This window comes from Malania oleifera, chromosome 3 (assembly GCF_029873635.1).
Source record: "Malania oleifera isolate guangnan ecotype guangnan chromosome 3, ASM2987363v1, whole genome shotgun sequence".
Taxonomy (NCBI): Eukaryota; Viridiplantae; Streptophyta; class Magnoliopsida; order Santalales; family Ximeniaceae; genus Malania; species Malania oleifera.
This window is the reverse complement of record NC_080419.1, coordinates 50,292,007-50,305,584: the sequence shown is the minus strand read 5'-3', so window position 1 is coordinate 50,305,584 and position 13,578 is coordinate 50,292,007. Positions and strand designations below refer to the sequence as shown.

Sequence of the window (13,578 nt, the reverse complement as noted above, 5' to 3'; positions counted from 1 at the left end):
TCTCATCTCTGTTGTGATCTCATCTCTATGGGTGATGGCTACCCCATTTTGAAGCATTACACACCATTCCCAGTTTCCTCTGACCCCCACCGGAAAGTACCCCAAAGAGAGAGAGAGAGAGGGAGGGAATGAAGTGGCCAGGCCAAGTTACAGCCAAGTATCAAACACAATGAGCAAAAAAAATTTGCGTACTAGCGTCGCAGTAACCGTCTATCTGCGCCATCTAATCGGATTGTCCAAAAACAAAACACTCCTAAACAATCGAAGGCAAAACCAAACAGGATATTCTTTCCGCAAGTTAAGAGCTCTTAAACCCAATTTTCACATCCACTTGATTTTACAAAAATTAATTTTTCAGAATACAAGAATAATGCAATATGACATGAAGATGTAACATATAAGCCTAGTCGGGGAGATTAGGCAGTTCCATGGGTGCGCAATTTGTTGGCAACATAAAGTAGATGACTAATGTTAGTTGGCGGATAGTTTTGGAGAAGCTTGAGATTAGAAGTGAAATCACCCGCCAGTAAACGTCTCCGAATTAGAATCAGCATTGCACAACATATCCGAAGAAGGGTTTCCTGCAAGTAAATAATTTACTTTCAATTGTTAGTTTTTCTGATCATCTTGGTGTTTCTGATAGAAGAAAAGCCCAAAAAATTGCTGGGAGGAATCCATATGCGACTACTTCACAGGGGTTTTTCCTTTCATTTCCCTTTTCATCCCAAGTCTCAAAGTCTAAGCAGAGGCTAAAAGAGCTTCTCAAGGATACTGTTCTACATCTATGCTTATTAAAGCAGCGGTCTTAACAATCTGGATAGAAGGTGAACAAATAGGTCCAGGGTACTTGCTATTATAAATAGAAGGGAAATTTTTTTAAAGAAAAAATTATCCCATTGTTTTCTTAAGTGATAGGCACACTTGGATGGCAAGGTCTTGGAGCCAAGGTGCAAGCTGCAAAGGGCAGGCACACATGTATGCTGCCTTTTCCTAGATGTATAATGAAAGGCACGCTTGCTGGCTTTGACCCCCTGTGTTCTGTTGCTGCAATTTATATCAAGCAAATGGGATTCTTGCCCTAGATCAGCGAGTAAAACAGATATACCCTTACACATGCCAAACAGAAAAAAAGGAAGAAATCCTTAAAAGAAGCAAGTAATCCAAGAACACACACTTACTTGAGGGCCTTCAGGGTCACTTAGAAGTACGTCCCAAATATGAAGGCTGTCTGCAAAGTTAAACTCCTGAGTCAACAGCAGGGTTATCCATCTAAATGCATAGAACTGGGGATTGACCTGGCATTTTCAGAAACATGAAATCACCAAACAATAAAGAATTTATAGCACAACGCAGTTCTTGTGCCCTTGGAAAGAAAAGGGCATGGCTCAAAGAATGTGGTTTTTCCTTTTTTCAGTTCAGTTGGGGGGCAAGAGAGCGAGAAGCTTAAAATTTAGCTTTTTTTATTACGAGATGACAACATCAATACAGTTAACCTATCTTAGTTCAAGAACACTAACATAGAGGCATAATAAGAGTGAAAAATTTTGCCAAATATCCAGTGCTCAGTTTAAGAGCTATCCGCTTGTTAAGAAAAAAATATACAGAAAAGTCATTGGCAATCAGAGTAGAAGGCAAAAAAAATGTTTTGATAGTGCAATCATGTCTCACTTTGGTTGTAACCTCAAGATGACGCCAAAGCTCCTCATCATGCTCCTTCAATAGCTGCGCCAATTTTGTAATAGTAGAACGGATTCCCACAACACTGTTATCAAGTTGCTGACAGAAATGATCCCGGAATCCGCTCAATAATTCAACAAAACAAAAGAATGTATCTGCTTCTGCAGAGGCCTGCGCAAGTCATAGTCATAAGTGATAAACATAATGCAACCAAAAATGAAATATAATATATAGAAGCACTTGCAATAATAATCCAATGGCATAAAGCATATTACTCTTACAAAAAAATCCATTGTGCTTCACTTCAAAAAAAGAAAAGGAAAAACACACACACACACACACACACGTGTGCGCCAAAACACCAGGAAGGGAAGGGGATGGGGGTTGTTTCATCTATACATCTCACTCTTTTTTTAAGATTTCATTCAAGAAGATAGAATGTACAAGGTGAATGTGACATCCTCCTATGAGAAAAAGAAAACAAAAAAGAAGAAACTACAGCCAAAATACCAACCCCTTCCAATTTCACTGTAAACCCAGAAAAGACACCCCTTTTAAAACATCCAGCTGCAAAGCGAAGCCAAATAATGAATCATTTTCCATTTCAAAGAACATGTGACCTTCCTTCCCCAAAAAATTCTGAGCACTTTCCAATTGAAATTCACTCTTGAAAAACTGTGTTTTGTTGTTGGAAGGTAGCGTTGTATGAAGCAAGAAGCAAATTCAGGAAGAATTTAGTCTCTTTTTAATGCTATATTTAACCCAAAATGCATACATTTTATTATTTCTAGATATATTTTCCTTCTTTCCTTAAACCTTGTTGTATAGTACATACTAAATTGAATGTACTTTTCATTTTGCATTGTTTTCATGACTCAAAGCATTTTTCCTAAGGAAAAAGAAAAGGAATGCTGCTCCCTTTTCTTCTGGAGGATACCTTGCCCTTCTTGTATTCTCTCCTTCCTTGCTTAAAATATTTCTTTGGTCAGCATGATTGATTGGCTTTCTTGTATCGACTGTCATCTTCTTTTTTAGTCTTTTCTGTTTTTCCTTAGTCCTCCTTTGAACATTATTTCTTTCTTAACAGCGTTTCTTCTTTTTCTATCAAAATAAATAAATTATTTGCTCAAAAGAAAAAAAAAATCTGCCCCTGATAACTATGCATTTATTGGAAGTATCTTTCCATTCTTGTTTCTATTTTTTCCTTTTTCTCATGACACTGGATTATTTAGAAAGAAACATGCAATGCAGTCCAAAAGTCACATAGGTAAGCCATATTTTGTGCAGCCATAAATTTAGTATCAAAAAATTAAGTTTAGTTGAAATTACAGCAAGAACATTAAATACTTCCTGCCCGAATTGAACAAGAACCATCGGTGTTATTAAGAGAACAAGGACAACAATCTTAATGAAGATCTTGAAGCCTGATGGATGCAGTTGCTAATGCTATTGAGATGCTTATGATGACAGGAGAGGAGATTGTGTTGGCACTGTAGGCCTTATATTATTTTTGAATACCCAAAATTTTTTTTGATAATAAAATAAAATGTAATAAGGAAGAAGAACAAAGAGATTACAACCTAAGAGAGGACAAAAAATCCTCAAAAAGAACAAAGAACAGCCAAAAGAAAGAAAAAATAAACAATAACTAAAAGAACTAAAAGCAACTAATTGAGAAAGCCACTCTTTAAACCCCTGCCATAATAATTCATGGAACACTGAAGATTGTAGGAATAGGTTGATGGAGGGGCTTGATTGGGAACCCATTGGGGAAGAGTATGCTAATCAGCTCAAGAGGCCATTTGAAATGAAAGAGATAAGAAAGCAGTGATAGAGATGGATGGGGATAGAACTCCCAGTCCGGATGGTTTTACTCTGGATTTTTTCCTAGATAACTGGGAAGTTTTGAAGGATGATGTAATTAGTTTTTTTGAGCAATTTCAAAAAAATGGCGTAGTGCGTAAGAGCGTTAATTCCTCTGTTATTGCACTCATTCCCAAAAAAACAGAGGTCGAGGAAGGTAAGATATTTCAGACCGATTAGTTTGGTCACTACCATCTATAAGATTCTTACTAAAGTCTTGTTAAGGAGACTTAGGGAGGTGTTGGGGGATACTATTTCATTAGCCCAGTCCGCTTTTGTTAAAGAGAGAGATTCTAGATGCAGGTCTGGCAGCTATAAAGGGGTAGAGGAAGCTAAAAGGAGAGGTAAAGAGGGCAAATAGATTTTGGATAAGACGATGGTTAAGAAGGGCTTTGGATTCTAATGGCATACATGGATCAAAGGACATGTTAGTTTGGTCAATTTGTCTCTGATAATTAATGGTGAGCCTAGGGAGTAGTTTGAGATGTCTAGGAGGTTAAGACAAGGGAATCTGTTACCTCTGCTCTTGTCTACATTGGTTGCGGATGGTTTGAGTAAGCTGGTGTCAAGTGCTCAGGAATATAGGGTGATTAGGGGTTTGGAGGTCCGAAGGGACAAGGTGGAGATGTCTCACTTACAATTTGCGGATGATACTATTTTATTTTTAGGGAATAATACTGATAAATTTCACAAGGCACTCACACTGCTACAAATTTTTTAAAAGATTCCAGGACTGAAAATTAATTTGGTTAAAAGTGGTTTGGCTGGTATTAATTTGAGCAATATGGAGTTGGAGGGTTTTAGATCTCCTGCAGGGTGCAGTTTTGTCTTGGCCCATTTTGTATCTGGCCTTCCCCTCGTTTTATTGTTTTCTAATCAGCAAAAAGAAATTATATAAAACGAGGTATCAAGGAGATGCTACCCAAGTACAAAGAAACAACGAGAAAGAAACACCCCTTGCTGAAAAGTAACAAGACAATCAAGAATTACAAAAGGGCTCCTTTCAACTAGCCCAGAATGCCAACTAGATATCATAACAATCCAATGGTCCATGACAGCCCAAGTAGGAGAGATTATTCCTTGAAAGGCTCTTCTATTCCTTTCTCTCCACATAGCCCAGAAAATAGCAACAGGAATGAGGAAAAGAGATCTTCTCCCTCCCTTATGAGATCTGATCCCTCTCCAAGCCCACAGTTCACGTCCCACTGTAGCTGCAGCCTGCAGTGACTCATTTCTGATTTACAATGGAAATGGCTAAGGTCAACAATTTCTTAGTCCAAGAACAATGCTCAAGAGAACGTGATCAACCAATTCCTCCTGCTCCAAGCATAAAAGGCATCTATAGACAAGAGGGAGGCCTTTTTTTCTGAAGATCGTCTATAGTAAGGATTTTTCCAACAGTAGCCCATGTCAAAAAAGCAACCTTTGAAGGGGTTGCCATTTTCCAAATCAGCTCCCAAAGGAAGTTAGTGCTGCTGCTCCCAGCCAGGGAACTAAGGTGTCTATAGAAAGAGTTGACAGTGAAATTCCCATCTTTCCTCAACCCATTTGGGCTCATCAGGACTGGCCAGACAACGAGACTTATCTGTAAAAATATCAAGTTCCCAATCAAAAGCATTTCTATTCAAAGTAATATCCCAAACGATCCCTTGTCTGGTAAACTCCAAGTGTTGACTACTGAGGGTAACTCTGTTGCTCGCAAGTCTGAAAATAGAAGGGACAGAGGAGCTGAGTTGAGAATTATCACACCAAATATCATGCCAGAAGAAAACATCAATTCTATTTCCTGCATGGAAATAGATGATAGGGCAGAAATTCTCCCATCCCCTTCTGATGTATCTCCAAAAACCTGTACCATGAGCTTCCTTTGAAACTTTAGAGGTCCAACCACTATGATAGAGACCACACTTGACAGCAATGACATCCCTTCAGAGGTGATTTTTCTCAGTCATGAATCTCCAAAGCCATTTCCCCAAAAGGGTCTTATTAAAGATAATAAGGGATCTGAGGCCAAAGCCACCTTTTTGTAAATACTGATTGACTCCCCATTTAACAAGATGATAATTGAAACCCTCATCTCTGTTCCCCAAAGGAATCTCCTTAGGATACCCTCTAATCTCTTGGCCGCTGCACTAGGGATAGGGATAACAGACATGAAGTAAACTGGCAAACTGGACAGAGAACTTTTATTGAGAGTAAGTCTGCCACCTTTTGACAAAAAGGTTCCTTTTCCAACCAGAGAGTTTCTTTTTGAACCTGTCAACAATGGGATCCCAAATACCCTTGTCCTTAAACTTTGCTCCCAAAGGGAGGCCAAGATAGGTGATAGGAAGGGTATCGACTTTACAGCCAAGGATACCTGCAAGTAAAGGACCATGATTGCCAGTCCCCAATGGAATGATTTCACTTTTGCACAAACTCACTTTTAAGCCTGAAACTGCTTCAAAACCGAGGACGATGCATCTTAACATTAAGAATTTGCTTCAGCTCATCCTCACAAAAAATGATAGTGTCATTCACAAAAAGGAGGCGGGCGATTCCCATGGATTCATTGTTCCTTTCAATGCTAAGACCCTTTAGAAGACCCCCTTCATTGGCACTAATTATCATGAGACTCAACACTTCCATGACCATGATAAACAACAGGGGGCAAAGGGGATCACCTTACCTTAGAACATGAGAGGATCTGAAGAAATCAGTAGGGCAGCCATGAACCAGAACCAAAAAGGATGGTGTTGATATACACTGCCAGATCCATCTGCGCCAAGATTCCCCAAAACCCATTCTTCTAAGAATGTACAGCAGAAAACTCCAGTTAACATGGTCAGAAGCCTTCTGCATATCCAGCTTGTTTCTCCTCTTTTCCCATCCATAATGTAGGCATCAACAGCTTCATTGGCTATCGAAGCACCACTCATGATTTGCCTACTTGCAATGAAGGCGTGCTGGTGCTTACCGACAACTTCCAAGACAGCATGTTTGAGCCTGGTTGCCATGACTTTGGATAGGATTTTGTATAAGCTACCAACCAATCTCATCAGGTGAAAATCTTTGATATTGCAAGCCCTCAGTTTCTTAGGAATCGAAGAGAAAAAGATCCACTGCTTTCAGAGATTCGGTGCTTGACAGGGTAAAGAAGAGACTGGAAGGGTGGAAGAAGGCTTATATTTCATTGGGTGGTAGGATTACTCTCATCAGTGCTTGTCTCTCTAATATTCCTATTTACTACCTCTCTCTTTTCAAAATTCCTATGGAATTAGCTGAGAGTTTAGAGAAGCTTATTAGATATTTTTTATGGTTTGGTATTGGGGAGGATAAAGAGGGATCATCTTGTTAGTTGGGAGGTGATTAGAAGACCAAAATCTGAGGGAGGCTTGGACATTGGTAGTTTGGTTCTAAAACCATATCTTTAATAGGCAAATGGTTATGGAGATTCCCCTTAGAATTTGGTTCCTTACGGCACAAAGTAATAAAGAGGAAGTATGGTATTCATAGGAATGGGTGGGATACTAAGGTTACATTTGTTCACAGAATAGTTATTCCTTAGAATAAGATAGAATACAATGAAAAAGTTGAGGGTATAAGGAATAGTTACTCCTTGTAAATTCCTTATTATTTCATGCAACATGTAATAAGAAAGAATAGACATTCCTATGATGAAATTTGGTAATAGTTATTTCTTATCTATTCCTAATTATGAATTCATAAAAAGTTTTACTTTGTTATTTGTTTTATGATAACAATTCAATTTTTTGTATAACTAATTGTAACTAACCTATTAGGCTATTATAACTAATCTACACATAGGAATAAAGCATTCCATGACCTAAGCGTAACCTAAGGGGAGTGGGATTTGTTCTCAAGCATGCCCTTGGAAATTTGTCTGTCGAGTTTCTGGTTTGTTCTTTCCTAGACTTTCATCTGTGCATGATGCTTCTATTTCTAAATTCTATTCTTATGAGACGGATCATGTGTCTTGAGACATCCGTTTTTTTCAGATGTCAACGAGAGAGAGAGATAGAAGAGCTCACTTGCCTGTTGAGTGTTCTGAATTCGATCATTTCCAAAATCAGAGGGGGTAGTAGGCTTTGGATTGGGGAATCTTCAGACTCATTCTCTTCAAAAGCCCTTTTTCGTTCATCTGACCAGACATTATACCTAGTCCTTTTCTTCTGAATAAATTAGTGTGGAAGACTGATATTCCTTTTAAGATTTGAGCATTCATATGAAGACTACTTATGGTTTCATATGGGTGCAGTTATGGGGCTTTGGAAGGAAGAGAAAAAAGAAAAGGTTTAGGTTTTGTGTTTTTGCTATATTGTGGAATCTTCAGCTTGAAAGGAACACATATTCGGAGATCAGAAGACTCCAACGCATTTGATTTGGGAGAAAACTTCATAATTAGCTATCAATGCCAAACTGATACCAATGTCTATAACTGCTGTTCCTCCTCCCCCCAACCCCCTTTGGCGGATAGAAGAACATTTGTGTGTGTGGGTATGTGTTTTTTGCGGTGCATAAGAGAGAGTACAAAAGTGGGAAAAATGTCATCCAAAAGGAAAAGAAAAAACTACATAGGAAATAGCCTTCCAATCTCACTGCATACCATTCACGGAAATGCCCCAAAGACATCTAAAGCTTAGCCAAAAAAGATATAAGGAGAAATCAATCCCAAAGCCAATTCTTTGGCCTAAAATGATATCCAAAAAAATAAAATTTCTCTATTTTCATAGCATCCAAAGAAAACAAATTGAATCAATGCCAAAAGACGTCCTCTACTTACTCCTTCCAATCAGAGAGACCCTTTAAGTGAAGTCATAATCTCTGTGCTTACTCCTTTCTAACCCTGTAATTTCACTTATATAAAATCCTCAAACCAGGGGGGCAAACCCCATCTCATCAAAAATAGCAAACAAATATGCCTAGCTATCTAACAATGAGGAGTTCTCATTTGGAGAAATGCAGATCGCATATATATATTGGGATTAAGTGCTGTGAGGCCTTCTCACTAGCAAAAAGCAAATAATAACAATCCTTATCACAAACCAAAGTCTAGCTGAACAGAATGCCTTGATCTGGAGAAAAATGTTTTCCTTCAAAATAATTTTTTCCAACAGAATGAATAAAAGGCAAATGCGAAGGCTTCAAGGACTCCAACACATAGGATTTAGAAGAAAAATTCCTTGTACCATCCGTTCGTCAAATTCTAGAATCACTCTTGGAGTACAAGACAAAAGATTTAAGAGCAACCAAGAAACAAACAAGTTTTCTCATTTCCTTCCCATTAAGATTCCCAAGGCCTTGTTTGGAACTTGGAACACATTAAGGAAAAAAAAAAAGAAAATATGAAGGAATCACATTTTTGAGCTTGGTTATTATGGAAACTGAGAAGAAAATAACAAATATACAAATCAATGAACAAAAATCTAATTTTAAGCATTATTAACGTTTGATTTTTCTTAATTTTTAATCATATTAGAACATATTTCCATTTTTAATAGTATTAGATATAAAGAGAAAATATTGTGATGAATGAGTTTTCATCTTGTTTTCCTTTCCTTTCCTCAAACAAAATCTATGATCCAAACGGATGCTATATAAATAGAAACCTTACAAAAGGAACATTGAGAAGAAAAAAAGAAATTGTAAAACTGTGAAGATGTGACAGCCAACAAAAGCAACAAAAAGGTGTAGGGGCAGGAGAATCCCCAACCCAAATATCATCCTAAGGACTTTCTTATTAGCATAGATACCTTCTCTAGTATCCCACCAAAGAACATACCAATTATTGTCTGCACCATAGGGAATTCGGCTCCAAAATCTAAAAGGACACCTACACAATATCTCCAAAAATAAAGGAGATATTCAAAATTGTAATAACTATCTTGGAATTAAACTTATGAGTCATACGATGAAACTTTGGGAAAGGGTAGTTGAACAAAGATTAAGGTTAGAAACAAAGATCTCAGAAAATCAATTTGCTTTTTTGCCTGGGAGAGCTACCATAGAAGCTATTTATCTTTTAAGAAGATTAATGAAAAAGTCTAGGGAAAAGAAGAGAGACTTGCATATGATATTTATTGACCTTGAGAAAGCATATGATAGGATACCTAGGAAAGTTCTATGGTGAGTTTTAGAAAAAAAAGGGTGTATGTTGTAGGTATACCGATGTCATTAAGGATATGTACGATGGAGTAATGATTAGTGTAAGGACTATAGATGGAGAAACTAGAGAATTTTCAATTGTTATAGGTGTACATCAAGGATTTGCTTTGAGTCCTTATCTTTTTACTTTAGTGATAGACCAATTGACTAAGAGTATTCAAAAGGAGGTTCCATGGTGTATGTTGTTTGCAGATGGTATTGCATTAATTGACGAAACTAGGGACGAAGTACAGGCTGAGTTAGAATTATAGAGAGAAGCTTTGAAATCTAGAGGCTTTAGGATAAGTAGAAACAAAATGGAATATATGAAATGTAATTTTAGTAATGATAGGAGGAATATTGGAGACAAAGTTAAACTTGATGATGAAGAAATAAATAGCACTTATAGATTTCGATGCCTTGGATCTATTATGCCAGCTGAAGGAAAAATTGAAGATGATGTAATGCATAGAGTTAAAGCGGGTTGGTTAAAATGGAGAAGTTTTATAGGACAGCTATAAAACCAGCAATGCTATATGGGTCGGAATGTTGGGCGACGAAGAAACATAATATCCAAAAAGTAAAAGTTGCCGAGATGAGAATGCTTAGTTGGATGAGTGGTATAACATTGAAAGATAAATTAAAGAATGAACATATTCATGGTGAGTTAGGTGTAACTCCTATAGAAGATAAGATAAGAGAGGAACGACTTAGATGGTATGGACACTTGCAACGTAGGCCTTATAGTGTACCTGTGAGGAAAGAGTGATTTAGTTACTGCAATAGAAGGGATAGGGGTAGACCTAAAATAACTTGGGAGGAGATAGTGAGTAAGGATTTAATATCCTTGAATCTATCAAAAGAAATGGTCCATGATCGCATAAATTGGCGAAAAATGATTCATATAGCGACCCCACTTAGTGGGACTAAGGCTTGGTTTTGTTGTTGTTTGTTGTTGTTGTTGTTAATATACTTTTTCCTGGGACTTCCATTTCCGTAGAACTCTTAATGATAGAGAGGTGTTGCCGTCTTTCTTGTTGATCTTATTGGGGACTTACTGTCCTTCCTTTGGGATGACTAAACATTCTTAGCATTTAGACTCTCTGAATTTTTATTCTAGCAGATCTTTTGTGACTACTTGATTAATGCTAATATTTCATTTCCACTCCATCAAATTATTTGGATGGCCAAAGTTCCCTCAAAGATCAAGGATTATATATGGTTCATTGCTCTTAATAGACTTAAGACCAACAATCTGTTGCAGAGTAGGAGAACTTCAAACGCACTTTCTCCCAAGATATGTTTTCTTTGTCCATCAAATTATTTGGATCGCCAGCGTGATGCCATCCATGATCCCAAAGGGTAGTACCAATAGAGCTTGAGGCCTCCCTGTGGGAAACAGACCAATAGAGCTTGAGGTTTGTAAGAGAATATTGAGTTGTTGAAAGCTTTGAATAAGCTGAAAGACATCAAGGTCGGATGTAATCCAGAATCCCATGGGTTTGTGCCAATAGAGCTTGACGCCCTATGGAAGTTAATTGAGATCGTTGCTATATTGCGCGTACAGAGGATGGGAAAAGAATCCATGACAATTTGATGGGTAAGTGAGAAGAGGACCTCCAGTAAGACTACAGAGAGAAGGTAATGGTTCACACCAAGCACACAAGAAAGTAGGCAAGGTGCCACACAAAAGTGCAAAAGGGAAGGCAATGTGAACGTTGCACGCTCTGTAAGTCAACATGATAGAGAAAGGGTAATGGTTCACACCAAGCGCCCAAGAAAGCAGGTAAGGTGTCACACCAAGTGCAAAAGGGTTGGCAGGGCAAATGATGCATGCTTCGGTTGGTATGGCAAAGACAGGATAATGGTTCCTGCCAAGTACCTAACAAAGTACGTAGGGTGACATGCCAAACACGTGAAAAGGGGTAGGCAAGGTGAACGCCGCACACTCTGACCAAGTTAAAATAGATAATTGCAAGCCTCTGACGACTTGAACGAAGCTACAATGAGAGTTTCGATAGATTTCAATACCCAAAAGACAACCAACTGGAATGGACGACTCGTAGATCATTTTGGTTCTTTACCTATCAGTTGTCTTAGTTACCTCACATTGTCGATGAGTTGTATCCTTTTTCAGATCCTTACCTATTAGTTGTCGTCATTATCCCGCATAGTCGATGAATTGTACCTTTTTTTAGCTCTTTACCAGTCAGTAGTCGTAGTTAACTCACACAGTGGATAAGTCGTTTATCTCTTCAGCTCTTTGCATCGTAATGTCACACATTGGATGAGTCTATGTTCCTTTTCAACTCTTTACAAGTGAGTATTCATGGTTCCCTCATACCGTCGATGATTAATATAGAGTAGATACTAAATATGTAGAGTACAACTAGTAGACATATAGTCAATGACGAAGTCATCAACAACAAGAATGTGAAGTCTTTTTACAAATACATCGACGAGGTCATTGACAAAATGAGTGGGGGAGAATGTTAGGGGTTGACAGTGTGACCTCAATTAAATGGGGAGGAGAGATGTCTTCACTTGCCCTCGCCATAGATTTTTTATACTGGATGTTGAAACTCGGATGATGGCTTGTGTGGTTGTCTTGTTGATTGAATATAACAACTAGTTCCACATGTCATTGAGTATGAAGGTCGCTTGTCTTCATGAATTCATTATTGTTGGAATTGATATTTCATGCCTATGATGGCTTTTGAAAACCTCTCGAGTGTTCATGACAGCCGAATTGAATGTGTGTTGTTGGCTGACTCTATTGAGGGAGAGCCTCAACGAGTGCGGCGGGCCCCGTTAATTGGGTTTAAATTGGTGGTCCTTGACACATAGCCTTAATTAACTGAAGCCTGCCTGCATAAGATAAGATATTTATAAGTCCATGCACTTACTCTGCCAGAAATTTTCTCAATCAGAAGATTATAATCAGATTTAGAGATTTTCTTAGTCACCAGTGGGAGTCGTAGATATGTGACAGGAAGTTGCCCCTTCTGAAACTGTAGAGAAGAGATGTCCAGCACTGTCCCATCATCCAGTCCATCACGATAAAATTCAGATTTAGGAGTGTTACTTTTCAATCCAGCAAGTTTATAGAAAATATACAAGACACTTTTGATGCTCATAGCAGAATCAATGTCTCCTTTTGCTAGAATAAGCAAATCATCAGCAGTGTCAATACCTCCATTAACATCACAAATAGATAACTTGAGATTGGATCACCTAGTCCTATTCCCCTTTGCCTTTAAAGAAAACTTCAACTGAACCATTTTTTATTATATAATAAGAGGATGTCGAGATACACTCTTTAATCCACTCCACAATGTTTGTGGGAGTACCAATGCTTTCAAGCATCTGAATAAGAAGTCCCAAAGTACAAAAAAGAATGCTCTCGTTAAGTCAATTTGGAGTGGAAATCTTGGAGGCTTAGTATCCAAACAGCATCCATGCATCAACTCTTATGCTAGTATGATCTTGTCATGTATGCTTCTTCCTTTGGTAAAAGCAGTCTGATTTGTATTTACAAAGACCCAAGATATTACCGTAATCTGTTTGACATTATCTTGGTGATGCATTTATAGACCAACTTACAAGAAGCAATTGATCAGAAATCCTTAGGATGTGCTGGGTTTTTCTCACTATAGGTACTAATGCTATGAGAGTAGTATTCACCTGCTTGAGAAATTTTGAGTCTTTGAAGAAGGATAGAATGGCATCAGTTACATCTTTACCCACAACCTACCAACAACTTTTGAATAAATTAGCATTATATCCAACAGGGCCTCCAGCTTTGTCATCTGCAAAAGAGAACATAGCCCTTTTTATCTCAACTTCATTTACTTGCTTGCTTAGAATGTTTTTCTCTTTATTTGACCAAAAGAA

The 13,578-nt window shown here is 37.9% G+C and overlaps 1 protein-coding gene across 2 annotated transcripts in view; it reads right to left on the bottom strand.

The window, feature by feature from the left end:
• Window positions 1-270: 270 nt before the first annotated feature.
• The window catches only part of LOC131151732 (uncharacterized), a 33,193-nt gene continuing 19,885 nt past the window's right edge, over window positions 271-13,578 (bottom strand). For both annotated transcript variants that reach the window (XM_058103126.1, XM_058103127.1), the window contains exons 7-9: window positions 1,669-1,848; window positions 1,179-1,295; window positions 271-581 (exon numbers count right to left, since the gene is read on the bottom strand). In XM_058103126.1, coding sequence (XP_057959109.1) covers window positions 417-581; window positions 1,179-1,295; window positions 1,669-1,848 — 462 coding nt within the window. In that variant the 3' untranslated portion in view covers window positions 271-416. The remainder of the gene's footprint in view (window positions 582-1,178; window positions 1,296-1,668; window positions 1,849-13,578) is intronic.